At 43.4% G+C, this 26,728-nt stretch overlaps 1 protein-coding gene across 4 annotated transcripts; it reads right to left on the minus strand.

Moving 5' to 3' along the window:
• Positions 1–703: 703 nt before the first annotated feature.
• Positions 704–24,826, minus strand: LOC148047321 (uncharacterized). 4 transcript variants are annotated; one of them, XM_087711399.1, is made up of 6 exons: positions 12,341–12,400; positions 11,293–11,891; positions 10,931–11,048; positions 10,747–10,814; positions 5,918–6,047; positions 704–4,375 (listed from the first exon to the last, which is right to left on the minus strand). In XM_087711399.1, exons 2-6 carry the CDS (start codon positions 11,704–11,706, stop codon positions 2,547–2,549), a joined length of 2,559 nt encoding a protein of 852 aa, XP_087567525.1. In that variant the 5' UTR covers positions 11,707–11,891; positions 12,341–12,400; the 3' UTR covers positions 704–2,546. The 4 variants fall into 4 exon arrangements, with proteins under 4 accessions (XP_087567525.1, XP_087567528.1, XP_087567527.1 ...); XM_087711402.1 differs by lacking the exons at positions 5,918–6,047; positions 10,747–10,814; positions 10,931–11,048; positions 11,293–11,891; positions 12,341–12,400 and adding exons at positions 20,063–20,192; positions 21,463–21,530; positions 23,428–23,542; positions 23,797–24,826; XM_087711401.1 differs by lacking the exons at positions 10,747–10,814; positions 10,931–11,048; positions 11,293–11,891; positions 12,341–12,400 and adding exons at positions 21,463–21,530; positions 23,428–23,545; positions 23,797–24,826.
• Between the last annotated feature and the right edge of the window lie 1,902 nt (positions 24,827–26,728).

The following is a 26,728-nucleotide window of genomic DNA, read 5'->3' on the forward strand; positions in this document are numbered from 1 at the left end:
AGTCGGTGGCCCAGGAGAGTGAGACGTCCAGGATCTTGGAGGAGAAGTCCTCGGTGTGCCGCCCCAACCCCACTGCACCTCAGGCTGACGACGCCGTCCCACTGGAGCTGCCTTGGCGAGGCCGTAGTTGGCTCGCTGTGAGGGGGGGTGGAGAGCATGTGCGGCCAGCCGGGCTGAGTAGACGCTCCACCTCTGCCTCCTCTGGAGGGCGGAAAGGGGAAAGGGTGCGGCCGTAGCCCAGCCACACATATAAAGGGACCGTCGGGACGAAGCTGGAGAGAGAGCCAACTGTTCCGAATATACTACACTCACTAAATGAACACTATGGTAAACGACACAACGCAATGTCACACGAAATAATTAAATCAAAATGAAAATAAATCAAGATCTATGAAAATTCAATATAACAATGTAATCGGAAACATTGAAATGGAATCATGAAATATTTAGTATAGTGTGTGTTGCTTTTACGTCAACCAGATGGTGCTGGAAACATTGAAATGGAATCATGAAATATTTAATATAGCTGTGTTGCTTTTACGTTCACCAGATGGAGCTGGTTTTCAAAAATCATGTTTTTACAGAAAATCATGTTTTTACCTGTCACAGGTGTTACATCTATGTAATATACGTATATAAAAACATTCACGCATTTGAATGCAACGTTGTGCCAAAATTTCAAAGCAATTGGTGAAGAACTTTGGGGGATTGAACAAACAACCATTACATTTTTATTTATACATAGATATTCTTTACACATATCAGTGCATGAATGGTGTGGTAACTGAGTAACATGCATTTCAGTACACATAAACAGTGTTATTATTCCTAAATATTACCTTTCATTTCCATTATTTCATAATATTTATATATGCCTTTTATTATCACCTATCATTTCTGAACCATCTTTATCCTTTTGTATATAATTATTATTCCCCACTATTTTCTATCCGTATTTTAACTCCCCCCACCCCCACCTGGCTTTCATATCGCTATAATATTCAAAGACATGTTTTCCACCTATTTAGTTAAATCGAACTTCCATCCTTCTATTATTCAATATCTCATAATACAGTTTTAGTATCAATCACAATCATTTATACATTTAGGGTATTTCTATTAATATTCTTTCCAGTTCTTCAATCCATATAATTCTATTATTAATATACATGCTTAGATTAATATATATTTATAAATATTTCCCTAATCGCCCATTGTTAAGTTCTAACCTTTCACTGTTGTTCATATTTTTATACATATTTAGTAGTACAGTGTATTTTCCCAATTCTTCATTTTCTTTTATATTAAATTATCATCCTGATATCTATCACACTAACATAATAATCCAACCTGTATAGTTCTGATATTAATACACATTATTGAAATTTATTCATACAAATATTTTTATATTTTCCCTTATCCATCATCTCTTACCTGCATCCGAACCTTTAATCTTATTTTCTTTTTAATTTTCCTCCCATCTTTGTTCCTTAGATCTTTTATTCCCTTTATTTGACTATGCAATCTAACTTTCTCTCCTGCTCCCCCTCTGCCGCCACTGCTGCTGCCTTTCGGGTGCGCCCAAGCTGGCCAAGCGCTCTGGACAGCAGATGCACATTGGTGCCAAGGGCTGGAGGGCTTGGGCCATGCAGGAAGCCCACTCAGTCGGGGAAGGAGGGAAGCCCCAGCCCGCCTGTCCTGGCTGACAGCTCAGCTCCCCTAGGAAGTGACTGCCAGGATCTCCTCTCCATGTCTTTGGGCACGGGAGCTGGTCTTCCAGCATGCATGTGTGCCAGAAATTAGACACCAGGTAGCCGGTGCGCATGGACACGCTAGAAACTGGATATCATCTTCCCACATGAGCATGCACACCCGGCAGCTGCTCTTTCGCTGATGCTCATGCGTGCGTGGCCTCTCAAACACTGGAATATTGATATCATGCCACTCCCAATCCTTTTCTCTAGACTAGCCAAACCAAAATCCTGCAACTGTTCTTCCTATGTTTTAGTCTCCAGGTCCTTTCATCAGCCTGCTGCCCTTCTCTGCCCTTTTTCCAAAGCCTCAACATCTTTTTTGCAGTTTGATGACCAAAACTGGATGCAGTGTTTTACGTGTGATCTTACTAAGGCTTTATAGAGCAGGACTAATACTTCATGTGATTTTGATTCTTTGCCTGTTTATACAATCAAGGATTGTATTAGTTTTTTGGGCTGCAGCTGCACACACGTGTCTTATCCATTCAGACTCCAAGATTTCACAGTTGAGCCACATTCTATGTAACGTTTTTCCTGCCCAGGTGTAAAACCTTTTTTTCCCTCCACACTAAATTTCATTTTGTTCGATTCAACCTTGTGGCATTTGGATCAGAAAGGCACAATACGCATATACATAAAAATCTATAGATATGATGGGGCAGTGGCTAATTCCCCACAGCCAGGAGTTTGATACTGACAGCCTCATCGTTGATTCAGACTTTTATCCTGCAGAGGGGAGTAAAATGAGGACTCAGATTGCTGGGAAGCATATGCTGAAGTGGTATATAACTCTTAAGTGAAATTACTATTGCTATATACTCTCTCACGAGTGTGGATCCGTTCATGAGAAGTAAGTTTACTATTCTGAGCAAAGCTCTTTCCACATTCCATACATTTATATGGCTTCTCTCCTGTGTGGATTCTATTATGGGAAGTAAGTTCATAGCTGTGAGCAAATGTCTTTTCACAATTCATGCATTTATATGGTTTCTTCCTTGTGTGGATCCATTTATGAGAAGTAAGTTTACTATTCTGAGCAAAGCTCTTTCCACATTCGATACATTTATATGGTTTCTCTCCTGTGTGGATCATCTTATGGGAAATAAGATTACTACTTTGAGCAAAGGTCTTTCCACACTCCATGCATTTATACGGTTTTTCTCCTGTGTGGATCCTTTTGTGTTTAGTGAGTCCACTGTTCTGAGTAAAGGTTTTCCCACACTCCATGCATTTATATGGTTCCTCTCCTGTGTGGATCTTTCTGTGGATCATCAGTGTCCCTTTTAGAGCAAAGGTCTTTCCACACTCCATGCATTTATACGGTTTTTCTCCTGCGTGGATCCGTTTGTGTTTAATGAGTCCATTGCTCTGAGTAAAGGTTTTCCCACACTCCATACATTTATATGGCTTCTCTCCTATGTCAATTCTGTTATGGGAAGTAAGTTGATAGCGCCGAGCAAATGTCTTTCCACAATTCATGCATTTATATGGTTTCTCCCCTGTGTGGATTATCTTATGGGAAATAAGAGTACCACTTTGAGCAAATGTCTTTCCACACTCCATGCATTTATACGGTTTTTCTCCTGTGTGGATCCTTTTGTGTCTAGTGAGTCCACTGCTCTGAGTAAAGGTTTTCCCACACTCCATGCATTTATACAGCTTTTTCCCTGTGTGGATCCTTTTGTGTCTAGTGAGTCCACTGCTCTGAGTAAAGGTATTCCCACACTCCATGCATTTATACAGCTTTTCCCCTGTTTCGATCATCTTATGGGAAATAAGTGGACCACTTTGAGCAAAGGTCTTTTCACCCTCCATACATTTAAATGGCTTCTCCCCTATGTGCATACATTTGTGTCTTCTGAGATTACTGATCTGAGCAAAGGTCTTTCCACATTCCATGCATTTATATGGCTTCCCCTGGGTGTGGATCTTTTTGTGGATAGCAAGTCTACTGCTCAGAGCAAAGGTCTTTCCACATGCCATGCATTTATAGGGCTTCTCCCCTGTGTGGAACCTTTTGTGGATAGTAAGTTCACTGCTACGAGTGAAGGTTTTCCCACTCTGCATGCATTTATATGGTTTCTCCCCTGAGTGGATCCTTTTATGGAAAATAAGATTACTACATCTTCTGAACCTTTTACCACACTCTCTACATTTGTATACCTTCTCCCTAGGGCGAATCCTTTCATGAGAAGTAAGTTGTCTGCTTGTTCTAAAACATGTTCCATATTCCAAACATTTATAAGTCTTCTCTGTCGTGTCAATCACTTTTTGAGATGTAAAGAACATATTTCCAAGAGAAGGAATGAATGTCCCATTGTAATTTTGTCCGTTGTGTCTTCTTATAGCATCTTCTCCTTTGTTTTGGCTCAAATTGTGTTTTTTTACTTGTAATTTAGCTTTGTTTTGCTTCACACTTTTTCCAATATATTTTTTCCTTCTTTTCTCTCGTTGGGCAAGAAAGTCTTGCATCGGAGTATTGGTGGAAGAGGAGCTCTCCTGATTCCAATCATTTGACTGGTTTCTGTCATGGGTTTCTAATTCCATTTGAATCTCAAACGTCTCCGTTCCATCTTTAACATTGATCACACTGGAATCTTGATTCTCCTGCCCATTATTACCTTCAAAGAGAAAGAGAAGTGAACATAAAAACAAGGTTAGAGAAAAAGATCAAACTGTATAAAGTCAAGTGATTTTTTTTCTGAATTTTTCCAAAATTCCATTATGTTTTATGTTTGCATGTTTACAGTGGTGTAATTTAGACAGGATGGTTTCTATATTCATGAGTCCTGAAAGCTTTGAAAATATCTAGAAAACATCTCTGTCTTTACAAGTATTTCTATATCTGCAAATCTCAATCAAAGTCTGTTTTGAGTCAAGGAATAATCAGGGAAAACATCCAAGGAGGAATAAGGAGAAATGGTAAGATTTACTGAGGTGAGTTAATTTCAGCAGAGACCTGTGGGAACGGAAACGATTTTGAAACAAGCTCCTTGTTCCCTGGTGTACCTTGGAGCAGCTCTTTCTGGCAGGTGGGACTCCTGCTCAGCCCATTACTTGATCCCAACTATGAAACTTTGGAACAAAATCCCTTGCTTGAAGCCTCCCATTTGCTTTTAAATGCTCTTCGTGCTGAGACTGGAAAAGTTGGGAGGCTTCAAGAATGGCTGGATCTGGTACAGGCTTCAGTTCGCAGAGAACAGAGGCCTAAACTCTTTAGTGCAAGATAAGTAGTGCAAGATCTCAGGCTAGTAATCTTGCATGATCTCGCACTGCAGTACCTTAGGCCTGTGTTCTTTTAAGAATTGAGGACTGCACGAGATCCAGGGCCACAGTCTTTGAAAAGAAAGAGGCCTTCCTTCTGTTTGCAAAGCACTTTGCCCTGGATCTCGTGCAGGCCTTGGTTAGCAGAGAACAGAGACCTAAAGTACTGTAATGCAAAATCACATGAAATCAGTAGTGCGAGATGTCCCACTACTGATCTCACAACTTTAGGCCTCCTTTTTCTTCAAATGCACCGAAGCAGGCAAAGGAACTGACGGCTTGCTACATTGTCACAACGTAAGTACCATCAGGTGTAAAGCTGGTATAGATAGGGCAAAGGTAGCCGCAACATCTCTGCTGTCCTTTGTAAGTGTGAATGACGACTGTGGTGCTGCAACATTTGTAATTTCCAGAGTAAGTCTTAAGTACTTGGCAGTGAGCTAGGTTATAAGTTTGAATGGTCGCTTAATAGACTGTCGTAACTCGGGGATTACCTGAACCCTAGGATGCTCTGAGTCACACTTTGGCCTTGAATTGGATTGGGAGAATGCTCTTCCATGACCCGAGAGTGAAAGTTCTGTTCTCGCACCATTTTGGAGGTTTCAGAGGACAAATGACAACACGTTCTTCTCACATGACCTCCAGAGAATACATAAAAGCACACCTCATTTTTTTCAGTCCCCACAGATAAGTTCAAATAGAAATGGAATGGAATACAGATAAGAAATGGCCCAAAAGAATCTAAGCACAGAGACATTGACTCTTTCCTTCCTTGGAGTACAAGGACACATCCTTCACCCTCCCACGAGACGATATCTGATCAATTATTTTTTGATTAAAAAAAACTAACTATAATCTGTCTTTTTGAAGTCTTTAATTGGGGACTAGAAAACTCTTACCCAGAGAGACCACGTTCCTATGGTTTTCAAGCATGACTTCCGAATGCAGCGCCTTTTGATCAGGATCCAGCTGAGACCATTCCTCCTCCGAGAAATACACAGCCACCTCCTCAAAGGACACCAGACTCCCCTGAACGTGGAAAAAATAAGTGTGTCAACCCTGGAAGCCATCTTTTGCATTGGTCCTTCAAGCCTCCCATATTTTCTACTGTGGGAAAATGGGAGGAGGGGTTGTATGGAGTATAAATGATATGTAGTCCCAATAAAATTCCTTTCTCAGGAGGTCAAGGACAACTTGCCCTGCACTTGCCCGGCACACGGATGGGTGTGCTTGACGAACATCTCCAGTTGGGAACGGGGTCTGACTGGGCCATGTGATGGACATGTGGGTGCTGGGCAGGGTCTTTCAACTGGGTGGGGAAATCCTGGAAACTTTCAGATTCAGGTTTTTCCACATTCGCCAACATAGCTTCTCTAATAGATTGGAACTTTGAGGAATCTCTCAGCTCAGCTCTTACATTTTCAGAAAGAAAAGACATTTTCAGAAAGATTGTCGTTCTTGCTTAGACAATCTTTCAGAGAGAAAGAAGCCAAACCATAGGTGACATCTACTGGCCAAACACAATAGACAAGAGATTGTTTAACAATTTGTTTGAAGTGGTGTAGGGTTTCCTGCCTAAGCAGGGAGTTGGACTAGAAGACTGTAGGGTTATTACAGTAAATCATCTGGATGGTCCTTAGAACTGTGGTTACATGTGTAAGTACAAACTGCAGCAAGCTGCACCAATTCTTTGCTTGTCAGCGATTCTTTGCTGCTTGCAGTGTTCCCAGGCATGAACAAGGACACGGGATGATACCAAGTATAACCTGTAACATTCACTTATTTGAACGTATAACAGTTGATTCATTTAGTGTGTGAGAACATGCACATTCTCATGAACACCAATGATGTAATGACTTAACCAATTACTGTGCCTTGGAGACTTGTTAACCAATAATGTAATAACACGTAAAGTAGGTGAGGACTAAGAATCTGAGAAACTATAAAAATGATGTCTCATGATTAATAAGTTGCTGTTGATTCTGCTTTCCGTGGAATGCTTAATGCTGTGATTCTTCTGGATGCTCAATAAACTTCTGTTGGTTCAGCTATCAGTGGATTGGTTTACTTTCATTCATCTTCAGCCTCAGGACCCTAATGCAACAGAAGACCTCCAAGGTCCCTTCAAACTCTCCATTCCATTCCTATTCCTATTCCATTCCATTCTAACAAGGAATATTTTGGAAGTGACCAGACTGAATGTATACACTTTGTTTTAAGAACTGTGTTTAGAGACAGATTGAAAAAAGAAGGGTTTTTGGAAACTATTGTGAAAAAAGCAAGATAGGTGGTAGATGCATAAAAGGAATCCCCTTGAATTTTTGTGGATTATAAATACCTTTGAATGTTCAAAGGGAAAAATGGAAGATAAAAATGTTTTGAGAATGTGGGAAGAAGAAGACTTTGAGTTTATCTTGACATTGTGGAACACCAAAAAATTAGATAGGGAATTCAGAGGGCCTTGTGGATTATAAATACTTGTCTTCGTTGAACATTTATATAAAGGAAAACCTGTGTGGACTGACTTTGTGGATTATTGGGATTAGTTTCGATAATGTGAAAAATTGGAGTATTAAAGAGTCGGGACTCAGCGGGCTTTATGGATTACAACAATTATGGATTATGATCTTGTGGATCATAAACTTAATTGATTGCAACATTGAGATATTGAGATACTGAAGACTGATTGAACCTGAAGGAACTGATCTGTGATCTGTTTGCTTTTCCTATGTCTGTGGAATAATGAAGTACTGGGGTGCTGTTAGTGATCAGGGTGTCAGGCCTAGCAAACTTTGAGTACCGGACTGTTTTTATGTTTATGGACTATGTTATTTGGATTATCCCTTAACTGAAAGACACTGATGACTGACTGTCTTTTCCATGTATGACTTGGACTGTTTGATGGACTCTGATACCTCTATTTCCACGAAAGTAAAAGCCTATTTAAAACTGCAGTGTCTCTGTATGCTGATTTGTGTGTTCTCCAACACAACTCTAACAACTCTTCTCTGAACGTACGCGCTCTCCCAACAGGGAGCTTACCTAACACTGGTTATGGGCTCAGAGTGTACCAGACGTAGCTAAAGAAGAGTTGGTGTTGGTACGCAATACCGCATACAGGCAGCTGTTTATTTAGTGATTGCATTATCTTGGAGAAGATGGTGAGCGACCCATCAACAAGTCTATCAATGATAACCCGGTTGGATGGAACAAACTATGTTTCCTGGTCTATGAAATGCAGTCTACTCCTGCATAGGGAAGGTTTATGGGATGCTGTACAGAATCCACTGGATGTAACTGCTTGGAATCCAGATAACGATGATGATGCCAGGAAGATAGCAGATTTTCAGTGATGCAACAAATGGGCGTTGTGTATTATTGGTCTAACACTGAATGACCAACAGTTAATACATATTAATGGAGAAGATTCTGCTGCAAGATGTTGGGAAAATTTGAAGAGGATTTATGTACGTGACACTGTAGGTGCACACATACATCTTACACGCAAACTGTCTTATGAAAGGTGGAGATATGTTAGCTCATTTAATAAATTTAACCTTTATGAAAGGGGTTTTCCAGGAGCTACATGAAAAAGAACTAATTTTCTCTGAGCTACATCAAGTTTATATCATACTCTCCTCACTGGATGAGAGTTATGAAGTCTTTATATCTTCCCTTGAAGTCCTAACCCGAAATGAACTAACATTGACTGACATTACTGCACGACTGTTGGAAGAGTCAAGGAGAAGGATGGAAAGAGAACAACTGAGAGAGAAACCACCACAACATGAGGAGTCACATTCTACCGCCTATACTGTTCGAAAATGTTATTCTTGTGGGGCTAAGGGACATATAGCTAGATTCTGTAAAAAGGCAAAACAATAAAATGTTTAATGTTTAATGAATTTATAGGCCGCCCAATCCCGAAGGACTCCGGGCGGCTTACAACAATACATTTAAAAAATAGAAAAGTTAAAAACACAGAAACATAGATTAAAAAAGACCACAACATACACCCAATCTAATCGGGGCTGGAACTCAGTCATGGGTTCAACAGCCCAGGGCCTGCCGGAAGAGCTAGAAAAAATGCTAATGTCAACTTAGCTATGTCTACTTTGGCTATGTCTAGCAATGCACCTGTAAACCATGATTTGTGGGTTGTTGATAGTGGAGCATCACAGTGAATTGCTAGAGATAGAAAAAGGTTTGTAGACATGACCACGAGCAAGGAACGTGTATGTTTGGCAAATGGATGGAAGGTGAAGGTGGCTGGTGAAGGTAATGCATGTTGTTCATTCCTAAAGGAGGAGTTACCCAGGTTATATGTACCTAAACTGAAATTTAATTTATTATCAGTAAGGGCTCTAGTTAATATTGGCTATGTAGTAACCTTTAGGGGAGATAACTGTATAATTGAAAAAGAAGGCAATAGGGTTACTGCCAAATTAACAAATGGTTTCTATGTTAAACCGGATGGCCAGATGGCTAACTCAGTTTATGATAATGTGAAACCCATGATGAATGCATACATTTACTACATAGACGCATGGGGCACATTAATTACAAGATGCTGCAACAAACTGTTAAGTTGGCAGGGGGAGTAAAACTAAAACCATGCATTAAATATTTAAACTGCAATGTTTGCAATCGGGAGAAGAGCAAAGTTACTCCTGCAAACAGACTGAATGGTTTTAAAACAAAGGAACCCCTGGAAGTTGTTTTTGCTGATATAATAGGACCTAAGAAACTCAGTTTGGGAGGTGCCTGTTATGTTTTGAGTATCATGGATCATTATTCAAGATACAGTTTCTGCTATTTAATGAAAAACAAAATAGAAACATTCCAGCTTTTCTTTAATTAGCAATAGCAATAGCAGTTAGACTTATATACGCCTTCATAGGGCTTTCAGCCCTCTCTAAGCAGTTTACAGAGTCAGCATATCGCCCCTACAGTCTGGGTCCTCATTTCACCCACCTCGGAAGGATGGAAGGCTGAGTCAACCTTGAGCCGGTGAGATTAGAACCGCTGAACTGCAGATAACAGTCAGCTGAAGTGGCCTGCAGTACTGCACCCTAACCACTGCGCCACCTTGGCTGAGGCTTGCGGGGAGAAAGATGAAAGCCAAGGTCATTATTGTAGTTACTGATAATGGGACGAGTTTACCAACTATAAATTCCAAACTATGTTAAGATCAGCTGGTATTGAGCACAAATGTTCTGCTCCTTATAGGCCACAACATAACTTGTTTGCAGAACGAAGGGGGCAAACATTACAGGCCATGACTCGAACTATGATAGCTGATTCAGGTTTGCCGGAAACACTGTTGGGTGAAACTATTCTGTGTAGTAACCATGTGTTAAATAACGTGGTGAATACAACAACCGGTGAATTGCCATTCACTAGGTGGCATGGCAGAAAACTACAAAAAGAACGGAGGTCCAGCAGTTCCTGCCACTGTGATATATTTATTCCTAATTCTGAAAGGGTTTGAAAAAATTGCTTTTTGTAAACTCAAAGTTGGAGGAGTACCTAACAGAACAATATAACCAGAGGAAGCTATGCTGGCTGACAGCAACTTGAACCTGCTATTGTGATGTTCATGTTGTGGAGGAACACAAAAATAATCCAGTCCAAAAAAAGGGGGGGGAGGAATAGGAGAGAGCACTCTGCACACCTGCTTCACTTCCTGAAGGGAGAATACAAATCTAATAACTTTTCCCTTTCTTACTTGATTTGGAGGCTCAACCGTTATTTGATCTCCGTCATAAAAACCAGAAAGCTTCATTCTTTGTTTCTCTGTAAAGAATAAATAATTTCAAAATGCGTAATTAACAAAATAGGAGGAGGTATTGTACAGAAGAGAAGAGACAGCAAAGGTAAGACAGACGGGTAATCGGAGGATCTTCCATTACCTCCTGAGGCGACCTGACTTTGATCTTCCCAAGGGATCCTCCTGAAAAATAGCTCCTGAGGGGGATTTGATGGGTTCTTCTTTCCCTCAGGATCTCTGACCTCCACGGGGCAGGACTTCTAATAGGAGGAAGGAAAGACGCAGCAGAATAAATGTACATCACACGAAATAAAGTGGATTCCTATCTTCGGAACATATCCTCAAAGCCCCCAATATCCATTAATGTGTTGTTGAGTGAGAAAACAATGGAACAATGTCCTACAAGAATTGGTGGAACATTGCCACATATTATGAATGTCAGAGAAGTTTAGGAAAGAGGGTGAAGTATTCAAACACATAATCTATTTCCTTTTGAGCTCTCACCTGCAACTTGACCTGCTCCTTCAGCATTTCTGCCTGGCTCAGGAAGAAGCCTTCCACCAGGGCCACTGCCTGGGAGCTGGTCTCTGCTCCACACTCCCGTACCCAGCTCTCCATCTCTGGGGGCAGAAGAGCCAGGAACTGCTCCAAAACAACCAGGTCCAGCAACTGGGCTTTGGTGTGCTTTTCGGATCTCAGCCATCGCCTACTAAAGTCATGGAGTCGGCTGCAAAATCCTCGAGGACCTTCAGCCTCCCAGTGTTGGATAAAGTTCCAGGGCTGAACTTCGGAAGGGAGGATGGTTTCCTCCTCCAGGATCTTCTGCCCAGTCCTTGTCCAGAGCTTCCCCCCCTTCCCAGGCTGAGCAGCTGAAGGGCCTTTTCCACTTCCCTCCTTGGCAAAAGGTTGTGTCTCCATCCTTTCTCTGTCCTGCAGAGCAACTCCAGATGTTTCCAAGGACTTTGGTGGGTCTCCAGATGCCTTTTCCTTCACGGGACCATTTCTGGGGCTGCAGGACGGATCCCTGCAAGTTCTTCGCTCCTTTTTTGCCCAAGAGAAACTTTTGGCTTGCAAAGATTTCAAATGGCTTCCAGTTTCTGCATCTGAGATGGGGAAAAAACTCCAAGAATTAGAAAGTGGAATTCAGCCACTGAACAATCTTCACCCAACCTGCCCGGAGCCCCCAGTGGGTCATCCCAGCGCAGAGCCGGGAAGGAGGGAGCTGGAGAAGCCGCCCCGCTTCTCTCCCTCTCCGAAGACAAGATCGGACCCTCGGGGAGCCTGGTGCGAATCCTGCCTCCTCCCCGCCCGGCTTCTCTCCTCTCCTGCTGGGCCTCCGCAAGGCCGACCCTCCCCGCCCCCCACTCGGGCTCTTTCCCGGACACGGGCGAGAAGGGATCCCGGATCCCCGCAGCCTTCCTGGGATCCCCGCTTCCTCTTGCATGGAGAGTGCGGCTGGGGAACATGGGACCCGGGGTTGAAGCCGGAGGAGGGCCGGGCGCGGGTCTCTCCCTCCTCCGCCTCCCTTTGCCCGCGAAATGCCGTCCCTCACCCGGGTCACGTCTGCACCACCACCCCGCCACACTCTCCGCAGCCTCTCAGCCTCTTGCGGAGCCGCAGGGGTTAAGCAGAGCGAGTGCGGCGTCCTAGAGCGGAAAGCGTTTCTGATGTCACTTCCTCCCGACCTCCTCTAGAAAGCCAGCCTTGACGTTCGCCTTCCAGCGGACCAATGAGGAAGCCCCGGAAGTTCCCTTCTTTTCGCAGAGAGCACCCCCTGGTGGATTTGCCGCAAAGTCCCAAGATTGTAGAAAGGGCGGGAAAGAAGAGCGCGTCTGAGGGGAAGAGAGAGGGCATGGATGATGGGCTTGGGAGTCGAAGGAAAGGCTCTTTTCAATGTCTGACTGCCCGAAAGTGGCTATGTCGTTTCCAGAGGCAGCAATTTCGCCATCTTTCTCCCTTTCCTGTCATGAACCGTCTGTGGAGGTGGAGAAAAATCTCTCTGGAGGATTTGAACTAACTTCCCTCAACAACAGCCAACAGCCCTGAATGCTGGGCAGAGATTGGAGGAGGCCTCAAAAAGGTCCACATCCTGTCAGAAACAGTCAGGCAGTCAGAAGAGGAGGACCAGTAGCCTCTGTTGGAAACAGCTTGTGTCTTGCGGTTGTTGGGAACTCCGGCCTGAAGGGGAGGCAGATGGTGCACAGGCAGAAAGGCCACAATTAGGAAAAGGATTTATTTTTTTATTTATTTAATTCAATACATACAGCTGCCCTTATCAACTTATCCGCTCTGCTTCTCAGCAAAGGGGGAGAAGAAAGGGCAGAGACCCCACCGGCCTCTTCTGATGAAAGAAAAGGAAGATCCTGAAAAAGGAATATCAAGCTAAACTATCATGAGGAAAAACATATTTTTACATAGGTATTGAGTAGAAAATTCACCTCAAGAAATGTGACTAGGAAGCTTAAGGCCCCTTGGAGAATTTAAGGCAAGGATATATCATTAGCAATAGCAGTTAGACTTATATACTGCTTCATAGGGCTTTCAGCCCTCTCTAAGCGGTTTACAGAATCAGCATATTGCCCCCAACAACAATCTGGGTCCTCATTTTACCCACCTCGGGAGGATGGAAGGCTGAGTCAACCCTGAGCCGGTGAGATTTGAACAGCCGAACTGCAGAACTGCAGTCAGCTGAAGTAGCCTGCAGTGCTGCATTTAACCACTGCGCCACCTCGGCTCTCCATTTAGACCATAAATGAGAAGAGGAAAAGGAAATGAAAAAGCAAAACAAGAAAATCGGAAGGCTCCATTATGAAAACATTTGACCAGATTTGGAGTTCACAGTGACACACAGAGATTAGCTCCAGTGAGCAAAACAAAATGAAAAAGGATGGAAAAATGTGGAAATAACATCTTATTTTTCTTTCTGTATCTATTTTTTTCTACAGTTTGTCACACAAACTTTTAATAATCCATATTTGAAAAAACAGCTTCCATTGAGCATCAGCTGAAATATGCCTCCCACCCAGGCCATCCAGAAACTTTACTGTGTTAGTAATTTTTATTCATGCAAGAAAGAGAATTTTATGCATGTTTAGCAAGTAACTACACAACTGTTAATTTTAAGTTACCTTAATGTTATGGCAAACCATAGAAAAAAATATGGCCCTAATGCTTGAAAAATATCTTCTGCTCATGCATTTTTTTCTGCTTCTTTTCATTCTGGCCCTTCTATGAAAAACAAATTGTTCTCCCAGAAGCTTTTTCCACACACTCTACTTTGACAGCTGTCATTATTCCATCAGATCGTAAGAGGTCTTTGACCGAAAAAGGTTCCCTGCTTCTACATTCATATTGGTTGACCCGGATCTTAATTTGACACAGCAGATGGTAGTTTGATTGAGGGATCCTTAGTGTCCTCTGAGGTTGATGGGTGCACTCATGATGTTCCCTAGTTTGGGTAATGAAATGTCTACAACAAAACAAGTCACAGAGCAACAAGGACCCCTCATTTCAACCGCGAGCTACACATTTTCTCCTTTATTGGCAGATTGGATTCTTTTTGGTATCTTGATATTCCAGGGAAACTTCCCCTTTGCATTTCTGAGTGTTTCATCAGGACGGACTGAAGTAACATGTATGTATGTATGTATGTATGTATGTATGTATGTATGTATGTATGTATGTATAAAGTTGTTCTTAATTTCTTGTTATTTTCGTTCCCATTGCTTTCCAAAGATCATCCTTCTTGATGAATCATTTCCAATGTTAGCGTGTAACTTTGAATGGTTACTTAATAAATCAGGGACTGCCTTGGTTGGCCAGCAGGCTGCCTAGTTATGAGAACTTAATAGGCATCCACATTTCCCTACCACTGCTTTCCCTTAAAGCTACTTGTCTTGGTTCCGAGTAATGTTCCCAACCAATTCAAGACTCTGAGACCTTGGCTTCCTCAAAAATCCGGTTGATTCGGTATATCATATCTGCACGGTCAACAGTGAAAGCAAAATGGAATAATTCCCGCATTTTGGGTATAAGTAAACGATACTGTCCACCCATCTCGTGTAACAGGTCACGTTAGCCAAGCAAGCAGTGATGAACTTTTCAGCATTCCATAAATTCCCCCCTCCCTTGATAGCAATAGCAATAGCAGTTAGACTTATATACCGCTTCATAGGGCTTTCAGCCCTCTCTAAGCGGTTTACAGAGTCAGCATATCGCCCCCACAGTCTGGGTCCTCATTTCACCCACATCGGAAGGATGGAAGGCTGAGTCAACCTTGAGCTGGTGAGATTTGAACCGCTGAACTGCAGATAACAGTCAGCTGAAGTGGCCTGCAGTACTGCACCCTAACCACTGCGCCACCTTGGCTCTTGGCTCTGATTAGTATGGCAACTAAGAAGTGAAGCAAGAAAAATATGGCTTCAGCTAGAGTCGTTTTGAGAGTTAACACTACTTGCTTTAATACTCCCTGTGTGGAGGAAGGTTGGAACAGACACAAAGGCATTTCCACAACACTAGAACTGTTCTATGTTTTAATAAATGAGTTCAAGCAGCACTTTTTATTTACACAACTATGCGAAAATCACTTCTAGGGCATTGAAAAAATAATAACCCCAAAAAAGTAAAACTGTGGTCAGTCATGTAGCAATAGCAATAGCAATAGCAGTAGACTTATATACCGCTTCATAGGGCTTTCAGCCCTCTCTAAGCGGTTTACAGAGAGTCAGCATATTGCCCCCAACAATCTGGGTCCTCATTTTACCCACCTCGGAAGGATGGAAGGCTGAGTCAACCCTGAGCCGGTGGGATTTGAACCGCTGAACTGCTGATCTAGCAGTAGCCTGCAGTGCTGCATTTAACCACTGCACCACCTTGGTAGTCCAAAGATCATCTAGTCCAAGCCTCCATCAGAAGTGGTGGAGACCCTACACCATTTCTAAGAAATGGCAGTCCAATCTCTTTTTGAAAGCCTCTGGTGATGAAGCTCCCACAACGTTCCATTGGTTGTTCTCATCATCAGAAAATTTCTCCTTCTTTCTAGGTTGAATCCCTCCTTGATCTATTTCCATCCATTATTCCGTGTCTGGCCTTCAGATACCCAGGGAAATAGCTTGACCCCCTCCACTCTGTGGCAGTCCCTCAATTATTGGAAGGCTGCTAATCTGTCTCCCCTGGTTCTTCTCTTCACAAGACTAGCCATGCCCAGTTCCTGGAATGATTCTTGTTTTAGTGTTCAGGCCTTCAATCATCTTAGCTGCTCTTCTTTCCACTTTTTCCAAAGTTTCAACATCTTTTTTGTAATGTGCTGACCCAAACTGGAGGCAACCCCCAATATATCTGCCATCCAGGTGCAGGGTAATCATCCTTGACTCCCAGAGAAAGGAATTTTTTGTGACTAATCTTCCACCGCTCCTTGAAATGCCCCCTCCCACTTTCCCAGGAGCTAAATATGGCAGCCTCGAAGCTGCAAAGAAAAAAGTGGCTTCCAGGCTGACAACGGTACTAATACTGCATGTGATTATGATTCTATGTCTCTGTTTATACAACCAAGGGTTGTATTAGCTTTATTGGGTGTTGCTGCACACAAGTGATTCATGCATAAGTGATCATCCATTCGGACTCCAAAGATATACAGTTACTATTTTTGAGATGTTTTTCCTGCCCAGGTATAAAATCTTACTTTTCTCCACATTAAATGTCATTTAGTTGGATTCAACCTTGTCTCATTTGGATCCGAAAGACACAATATACATACGGATAAAAATCTATAGAGACATGGTGGGTCAGTGGTTAGAATGCAGTACTATAGGCTAATTGTCAACAGCCAGGAGTTTGATTCTGATAGGGTCATGTTTGATTCAGCTTTCATCCTCCTGCAGTGGGTAAAATGAGGACCCAGATTGCTGGGGACCATATGCTGATTTTGTAAACTGCTCAGAGACTGCTGTAAAGCATTGTGGAGTGGTATATAACTCTTAAGTGGAATTGCTATTGCTATATAGCTTCTTCTAAGCATGGATTCTTTTATGAGATATAAGATTACTATTGTGAGCAAAGCTCTTTCCACATTCCATGCATTTACATGGTTTCTCTCCTGTGTGGATTATGTTAAGGAAATTAAGACCATACGTCTGAGCAAATGTCTTTCTGCAATTCATGCATTTATATGGTTTCTCCCCTGTGTGGCTCCTCTTATGGCAACTCAGATGATATCTTTGAGCAAAGGTCTTTCCACACCATCCATTTCTTTGGCTTCTCACTTGTGTGGATCCTCTTATGGGAAATAAGATGACCACTTTGAGCAAAGGTCTTTCCACACTCCATGCATTTATTTATTTATTTGACTTATATACCGCTTCATAGGGCTGTCAGCCTTCTCTAAGCGGTTTACAAATTTTTTAGCAAATTGAGTCAGCAACTTGCCCCCACAGTCCAGGTCCTCATTTCACCCACCTCGGAAGGATGGAAGACTGAGTTGACCTTGAGCCGGTGAGATTTGAACCGCTGAACTGCAGATCACACTCAGCTAGTGGCCTGCAGTACTGCACTCTAACCACTGCGCCACCTCGGCTCATTTATATGGTTTCTCTCCTGAGTGGATCCTTTTATAGGAAGTAAGAGGACATTTTTGAGCAAAAGTCTTTCCGCACTCCACGCATTTCTATGGCTTCTCTCCTGTGTGAATCAAGTTATGGCGAATAAGATGACGTCTTTGAGCAAAGGTCTTTCCACACTCCAGGCATTTATGTGGCTTCTCCCCTGTGTGGATCATCTTATGGGAAATAAGATTACCTCTTTGAGCAAAGGTCTTTCCACACTCCATGCATTTATATGGCTTCTCTCCTGTGTGAATCATGTTATGGCGAATAAGATGACATCTTTGAGCAAAGGTCTTTCCACACTCCATGCATTTGTACGGCTTCTCCCCTGTGTGGATCATCTTATGGGAAGTAAGATTACCTCTTTGAGCAAAGGTCTTTCCACACTCCATGCATTTATACCGTTTCTCTCCTGAGTGAATCCTTTTATGGGAAGTAAGAGGAGATTTTTGAGCAAAAGTCTTTCCACACTCCATGCATTTATATGGTTTCTCTCCTGAGTGGATCCTTTTATGGGAAGTAAGAGTACATTTTCGAGCAAAAGTCTTTCCACACTCCATGCATTTATACGGCTTCTCCCCTGTGTGGATCATTTTATGGAAAGTAAGATGACCTCTTTGAGCAAAGGTCTTTCCACACTCCATGCATTTATACCGTTTCTCTCCTGAGCTGATCCTTTTATGGCAAGTAAGATGCCCACTACTTCTAAAACCTTGTCCACATTCCAAACATTTACATGGCTTCTCTTTTGTGTCAATCACTTTTTGAGTTGTAACAAAATCAAATGGTTTCTCTTGTTGGGCAAGAAAATGTTGCATTAGAGCATCAGCGGAAGATGAGCTTTCCTGACTCCAATTATTTGACTGGTTTTTCTCATGGCTTTCAAATTCTATTCGAATTCCAAACTTCTCCATTCCATCTTTAGCTTTGATCACTTGGAAGAGTTTCCAGGAATCTTGATTCTCCTGCCCATTATTGCCTTCAAAGCAAAAGCGAAATGAAAATGATAAGAAGGTTAGAGAAAAAGATCAAACTGTACAAAGTCAAGTGAATGTCACACCTTCAGTCATATTCCTTTTAAGATCTTTGACCTGCCACACTTTCTATTATTTTTTCTATGCTGTTTCATTAGTGGAGAATAGGGAGGGGAAAACAGTAAGGAGTAGAATGTGTGTTTTCAAAATAAAAAATTCCTTTCTAGAAGCCCAAGGTCATCTTTTGTCTCCCCACCTCTGCACCTGACCGGAACTGGATGGGTGGAAATGCCAGCGGGGCAGAGGAACATTGGACCATGTGATGGAATTGTGGGTGTGGGGGCAAGGTTTTGAACATTCAACTGGAATGCTTTCAGATTCGGGTTCCCACAGATGTACCAACATGTCCCTATTAATAAATTGGAACTTTGAAGGAAGATTTGCCTTGAAATCTAATTTAATTTTGGATGATATTTGGAATGCTGACAGTGAATTTCTTTCTGACAGATCATGACAGATCTGACACACACACACACAATCTGTCATGCAGCAAAGAGATACGGTAGCTGGGTGCAATCGCAGCAGTAGCAATAAGCACTGCATAACACATCCGGAGAGACTGGGGTGGGGGTTGGAACAAGGGAAGAGAACCAATCTCTGCATGAAGACTTTTCTCAGGACATTCAATCTCCACTTTCTGGAAAATTGCTACTTGCATCGTCGGGATTTTGGCTAATGGAAGAAGCGTGGGATGAAAAGGAAACTTCGGAATAAAGGAGCGCCGAACTCCTGGAGCCTGGCAGCTGCCGCATTCCAAAGTTTCCTTTCCATCCCGCTCTTCTTTCACTAGCCAAAATCCCAACGATGCCAATAGCTTTATCCGGAGAGAAAGTGGAGGTTGAGGGTCCTGAGAAAAGTCTTTGGGCAGAGGAGATTTGTTCTCTTCCCTTCCTCCACCCCCACCCTGCAAATCTCTCTGGATCTGTCATGCAGTGCTTATTGCTACTGCCGCTATTGAGCCCAGCTACCGTATCTCTTTGCTGACAGATCCGGGCGGATCTGGTGTGGGTGTGTGAGAGAGACGAGGCAGCCTTGTTTCCTTTCTGCTTCCCAGGTGCCACCACGAGGATCCTTTAATCCATCCCCACCCCTTCTCATCCAATGGGCTGTTCCCAGCCAAGCATAGCAGCAGCCTGCATGTCTTTCCCTCCTAGCTGAAGAAAAGAAGCGAGCCGACTGCTGCTCCTTGGGCCAAGCACTCACTGTCACCGCCAGTCCGAGGGAAAAGGAAAAACAATAAAGCGCGGAGAGAGCTTTTTAGTCCTGCCCTGCCATGGGGGGCGTAGAGAAAAGTGGTTTTGAGATAGATAAAAGCCTTACTCTTTAAGAACATCAAGCCACACACGTTGCATTTTTGCCCTCCCCAGGAGCACTTTGCAGGCCTCCCAAACTCTCTGCATGCCCCATTTTTAACAAAAAACGGAGGGTGCAGATGGTTTGGGATGCCTGCAGAATGCTCCTGGGAGCTGGGGAGGGCAAAAACTTTTTTAAAAAATTTACCTCTTCAAAACCTTGGTGCGTCTTATACGCCAATGCATTTTATATTCCGAAAAATACGGTAACTGATTAGTGATTTTAAAATAAAAACTAACTATAATCTGTCTTCTTGAAGTCTCCGATTGGGGACACGAAAACTCTTACCCAGAGAGACCACATTCCTATGGTTTTCAAGCATGACTTCTGAATGCAGCGCTTTCTGGTCAGGATCCAGCTGAGACCATTCCTCCTCAGAGAAATACACAGCCACCTCCTCGAAGGACACCAGACTCTCCTGAAAACGGAAAAAAGAACAGAACAGGAGGATTTGCAAGGTCTTTTCATCTTCATCAATGGTTTAAACAAGGGGATAGAAGGGGAACTCCTCAAATTTGCAGTCAAGACCAAATTGACAGGAATAACAACATTCCACAAGATTGGCTTAAGATATAGAAGGATCGACAGATTGGTACCTTCTAACGAAATGAAATTCATTGGTGAGAATTGTAATGTGATACATTTAGGAGAGAAAAACCAAATGCACTAGCATAGAATAGGTGATACCTGGCTCAAAAGTAGTAAGTGGAACAGGGATTTTAGAGTCCTAGTGGACAATCACTTAAATGTGAGCCAGCAGTGTGCTACAGTTGCCAAAAAAAAAACCCCAAACCCAGAATCATAGGCTTTAAGAGAGAGATAGAAAATCAAGACCACATGAAGTGTTAGTACCACTTTATAATGCCTTGGTAAGACCACACTTAGGAACATTACATCCAGTACTAGTTGCCATGGTGTAAAAAATACCTTGAGACTAGAAAGAGTACAGAGAAGAGCAACCAAGATGATTAGGGGACTGGAGGCTAAAACATGATGAATGGTTGCAGGAACTGGGCATGGCTAGTCTAGTGAAGAGAAGGACCAGGGGAGACATGATAGCAGGGTTCCAATATTTGAGGGGCTGCCTAAGAGTGGAGAGGGTCAAGCTATTTTCCAAAGCACCTGAAGGTCAGGCAAGGAATAATGGATGGAAACCGAACAAGGAGAGATTCAATCTGAAATAAGGAGAGATTTTCTGACAGTGAAAGCAATCAACCAATGGAACATAAATTTCCTTCAGAGGTTGTGGGAGCTTCATCACTGGGAGCTTTCAAGAAGAGACTAGACTGCCAACAGTAAGAGATGGTATAGGGGTTGGACTAGATGACCTACAATGTCCCTTCCAACTCTGTTAATCTGTACCATATGATGTCAATAAATTACAAAAAGAACAGGGGTCGAGCAGTTCCTGCCGATGTGATACGTTTATTTCTAATTCCTGAAGGACTTTAAAAGAAGTGCTTCTGGTAAACACAAAGATGGAGGACCCAGCAGAACAAGATAACCAGAGAAAGAGATCTTGGCTGACAGCCACTTCAACCTGCTATTCTGATGTCCATTTTGTGGAAGGACAGAAAAATAATCCAATCCCCCCAAAAAAGTGGGAGGAATAGAAGGAGAGCATTCTGCATGCCCACCTCACTTCTGAAAGGCAAGAATACAAATCTAATAACTTTTCCCTTTCTTACTTGATTTGGAGGTTCAACCGCTGCTTGATCGCCATTATAAAAACGAAAAAAATTCATTCTTTGTTTCTCTGTAAGGAATAATTTCAAAATAAATAATTACCAAAATATTTATTTTATTTATTTTAGACAATTTATACACCGCTTACTTGCACATGGCAACTCAAGGCAGCTTACAAATGTAAAACCTGTATTAAAGTATAACCTGCAACATTTTATTCACTCATTTGATAACATTTGATTTATTCAGCTATAATAACGTGAAAGTTCTCACAAACACCAATGATGTAAGGACTAACCAATTATTGTGCCTTGGAGACTTGTTAGCCAATAATGATATAAAACGTAAAGTAGGTAGAGCCAAAGAAGCTGAAAACACTGTAAGAATGTTTCATGATTAATAATCTTGCTGTTGATTCTCATGTCAATTCTGGATGCTCAATAAACTTCTATTGGTTCAGCTATCCGTGAGTGAATTACATTCTTTTCATCTCCAGCCTCGGGACCCTAAATGCTACACCTCTGGAACTGGGGAGGGTGAAAAATGGGTCCATCGCGAGCCAATAGCGGGAGGATGGGGGGTCACACGGGCATGTGCGAGGAGTGTTGCACACATAGTATTATAGGTGTGGGCATGCCCTAGCACGACTCCCCCACCTTGAACTCCCCCTGCTTTTGGCACCCGATGGGAAAAAGGTTAGCCATCACTGCCCTAGGGGATGGGACCCGCATTCCCTGCCTGTCCACTCTGATGGGTTTGGGGTAGTGCTAGCCCATCCAAGACCAGTGGTGGCGATTCTCCCTTGGCCAACGAACCCCAAACCCAGAGACACTCGGTCTTCCCAGGGTTTAGTTTCAACCTGTAGCTCCCCATCCAGCCCCTCAAAACTCCAGGCACTGCGAGAGGGAGAACACAGCATCGCTTAACCCACCACTCAAACACACAGCTAAGTATCATCAGCATATTGATGATATTTTGGTAGGTGCTGACAAATTATCTCACCCAGCGATTTCATATCAATGTTGAACAGGAGTGGAGAGAGTATTGAGTCCTGTGGAACACTGCAAAGCAGTGGATGAGGGCTGGATTTCTCCCCTCCTATTAACGCTGACTAAGAGCAGCCGCAGAGGAAGGAAGTGAGCTAGGATAGCACAAGGCCTCCCACTTGCATCCCCTGAAGCCGCCCCAGGAGAATACCATGGTCGATGGTATGGAAAATCACCGAGATGTTAGGTAGGGCAAGGATGGATGCGCTACTCTATCCCGCTCTTGCCAGAGAACATCCAGAAGCGTGACCAATGTGGTTTTCAGCCCTGAATCCTGACTGGTAGGGGTCCAGATAATCCCTTTCATCCAGAAATCTTTGGAGCTGCCATGCAACCACCTTCTCAACCACCTTCCCCAAAAAGAGAAAATGGGACACAGGTCGAAAATTATCCAACAGGCTGGAATACAGCGATAGCTTCTTAAGAAGAGGGTGGAGCACAGCCTCCTTAAAGTGCTGGGGCACTACCCCCTCCTGCAGGGAAGCATTAATCACCGCCAGAGTCCACCCACCTGTCACCTACCAGGGGGGACATGGGTCTAAAACACAGGTGCTTGTACGCATACCCTCTAGGATCCTGTCCACTTCCTCAGGAGTGACAGGGTCAAACCGTTCCCAGATAACAGAGCAAGAACCTGCCTCAAGGGCTTCCACTGGAACAGCAACCGTGCCGGCATTTAACTGGGAATGAAGTCGAGTGATTATGTCTTCTAGAAAACCCGCAAATTCCTCAGCAAATTCCCTTCAGGTGGACGTCAATCTCCTCCTTTCCCAGGAGAATGAGGCTCACCTTAAGAGGGTCGCTGGATGATTATCTGTAGATGCAGTTAGCGTGGAGAAGTATAAATAGGAGGAGGTATTGTACAGAAGAGAAGAGAGAGCAAAGGAAAGACAGATGGGTAATCGGAGGATCTTCAATTACCTCCTGGGGTGTCCTGACTTTGATCTTCCCAAGTGATCCTCCTGAAAAACAGCTCCTGAGAGGGATTTGATGGATTCTTCCTTCCCTCAGGATCTCTGATCTCCACATTGTAGGACTTCTAATAGGAGGAAGGAAAAAAGAAGCAGAATTAATGTATCACACGACGTAAAGTAGATTCTTATATTCGGAACACAACCTCAAAGCCCCAAATATCCATCATTGTTGTTGAGTGAGAAAACAATGGAATAATGTCCTACAAGAATTGATGGGACATTACCACATATTATTAATGCAGAGAAGTTTGGGAAGGAGGGGTGAAGTATTCAGACACATTCTCTATTCCCTTCTGAGCTCCCTAAAGTCTCTCACCTGCAACTCGTTCTGCTCCTCCGCCTGGCTCAGGAAGAAGCCTTCCACCAGGGCCACTGCCTGGGAGCTGGTCTCTGCTCCACACTCCCGTACCCAGCTCTCCATCTCTGGGGGCAGAAGAGCCAGGAACTGCTCCAAAACAACCAGGTCCAGCAACTGGGCTTTGGTGTGCTTTTCGGATCTCAGCCATCGCCTACTAAAGTCATGGAGTCGGCTGCAAAAGCTTCGAGGACCTTCAGCCTCCCAGTGTTGGATAAAGTTCCAGGGCTGAACTTCAGAAGGGAGGATGGTTTCCTCCTCCAGGATCTTCTGCCCAGTCCTTGTCCAGAGCTTTCCCCCCTTCCCAGGCTGAGCAGCCGAAGGGCCTTTTCCGCTTCCCTCCTTGGCAAAAGGTTGTGTCTCCATCCTTTCTCTGTCTTGCAGAGCAACTCCAAATGGGTCCAAGGACTCTGGTGGGTCTCCAGATGCCTTTTCCTTCACGGGACCATTTCTAGGGCTGCAGGACGGATCCCTGAAAGTTATTCTCTTTTTTTTCCCCCAAGAGAAACTTTTGGCTTGCAAAGATTTCAAATGGCTTCCAGTTTCTGTATCTGAGATGGAAAGAAAAAGAAAAGCCAAGAATTAGAAAGGGGAATTCAGCCACTGAACAAGCTTCAACCAACTTGCCCGAATACCGAGCTTGCCCGAATGCTCATCACAGCGCAAGGCCGGGAAGGAGGCAGCTGGAGTGGCCGCCCCGCTTCTCTCCCCCTCCGAAGACAGGATGGGGTCCTCGGGGAGCCTAGTGCGAATCCTGCCTCCTCCCCGCCCGGCTTCTCTCTTCTCCTGCTGGGTCTCCGCAGGGCCGACCCTCCCCTACTCCCACTCGGGCTCTTTCCCGGACACGGGCGGGAAGGGATCCCGGATCCCCGCAGCCTTCCTGGGATCCCCGCTTCTTCCTGCATTGAGAGGGCGGCTGGGGAACATAGGACCCGGGGTTGAAGGCGGAGGAGCGCCGGGCGCGGGTCCCTCCCTCCTCCGCCTCCCTTTGACCGCAAAGTGCCGTCCCTCACCCGGGTCACGTCTGGACCTCCCCCTGCCAGACTCCTCGCAACCCCCTGCGGACCCCCAGGGGTTAAGCAGAGCGAGGGAGGCGTCCTAGAGCGGAAAGCCTTTCTGATGTCACTTCCTTCCGGCCTCCCCTAGAAAGCCAGCCTTGACGTTCGCCTTCCATGGACCAATGGGGAAGCGCCTGAAGTTCCCTTCTTTTCGCGGAGAGCGCCCCCTGGTGGATTTGCCGCAAAGTCCCAAGATTGTAGAAAGGGCGGGAAAGAAGAGCGCGTCTGAGGGGAAAGGGGAGGGCGTGGATGATGGGCTTGGGAGTCGAAGGAAAGGGCCTTTTTCAATGGCTCAGTGCCCGAAAATGGCTATGACATCTCTAGAGGCAGCACTTTCTCCATCTTCTTCCCCTTCCTGTCCAGGAACCGTCTGTGGAGATGAAGAAAAATCTCTCTGAAGGACTTGAACTCGCTTCCCTCAACAGCAGCCGCCCTGAAGGTTGGGCAGAGATTGGAGGAGGCCTCAAAAGGGTCCAATCCTGTCAGGCAATCAGAAGAGGAGGACCAGGAGCCTCTGTTGGATGGAAAAAAGTGGAAGTAACATCTCATTTTTCTTTCTGTATCTATTTTTTTTCTACAGTTGGTCACACAAACCTTTAATAATCCATATTTGAAAAAAAACAGCTTCCATTGAGCATCAGCTGCAATATGCCTCCCTCCCAGGCCATCCAGACTCTTTAGTGTCTGGATGGTTTCTAGTTCCATTCGAATTCCAAATGTCTCCGTTCCATCTTTAACATTGATCACTTGGAACAGTTCACAGGAATCTTGATTCTCCTGCCAATTATTAACTTCAAAGCAAAATAGAAATTAAAATGATAACAAGGTTAGAGAAAAAGATCAAAGTGTACAAGGTGAATCTTTTTTTGAATTTTTCCGAAATTCCATTATGTTTTATGTTTGCATGTTTACAGTGGTGTGATATAGACAGGATGATTTCTATATTCATGAGTCTTGAAAGCTTTGAAAATATCTCTGTCTTTACAAGTATTTATATATCTGCAAATCTCAATCAAAGCCTGTTTTGAGTTAAGGAATAATCAGGTAAGATTTATTGGGGTGGGTTAATTTGAGCAGAGACCTGTGAGAACTGAAACAATTTTGAAAAAAAGTTCTTCTTCCCTGGTGTACCTTGGAGCAGCTGCTCCACAGTGTCCGTCTGGCAGGCAGGACTCCTGCTCGGCCCATTCCTTGATCCCAACTATGAGACTTTGGAGCGAAGTCCCTTGTTTGAAGCCTCCTATTGGCTTGTAAACGCTCTTCGTGCTGAGACTGCAAAGGTTGGGAGGCTTCAAGAACGGCTAAATAGGATATGAGGATTTGATGTAAATAGAGGACTTTATAAGTAAGTAAATGAAATGTCAGCATGTGTTATGGAGTAATTCTTTGGCATAGCTAAGGATGAAGGATGTTTAAATAACTATAGGTAATTAAAACTGGAGGTATAATGATACTAATATGGTAAACATTTGAGCTAAGATATTTGAATTAATATGAGTTAATGGAAGAGAAGCACCAAAGCATGTTGTAACCAGTTGATATACTTCTTCTTGTTTATAATAGATACCTGTGTTTTGTTCTTATTTCCTGCCTTGTCCTTTGTCGTTTTTGTCTTTTTTTTTTTGTTCTATTTTTTTTTTTAACCTTTTCTTTTTGATTTTTTCTTTTCCCACTGGTGTGGGCAGGTATTGTTCAAGATTATTACTTGTATTAATATTTTTAAATAATAATTACAGTCAAATGAAAATGGATATATAATAATGCTTAAGTTAATATGAGTTATGTTTGTTGACCGTGGAGGATCTGTAATCGATTGATACATTTTCTACAGATGT

This window comes from Thamnophis sirtalis, unplaced genomic scaffold, assembly GCF_051295495.1.
Source record: "Thamnophis sirtalis isolate CommonGarterSnake01/CBP01778 unplaced genomic scaffold, rThaSir2_p1.2 scaffold_3, whole genome shotgun sequence".
Classification (NCBI taxonomy): domain Eukaryota; kingdom Metazoa; phylum Chordata; class Lepidosauria; order Squamata; family Natricidae; genus Thamnophis; species Thamnophis sirtalis.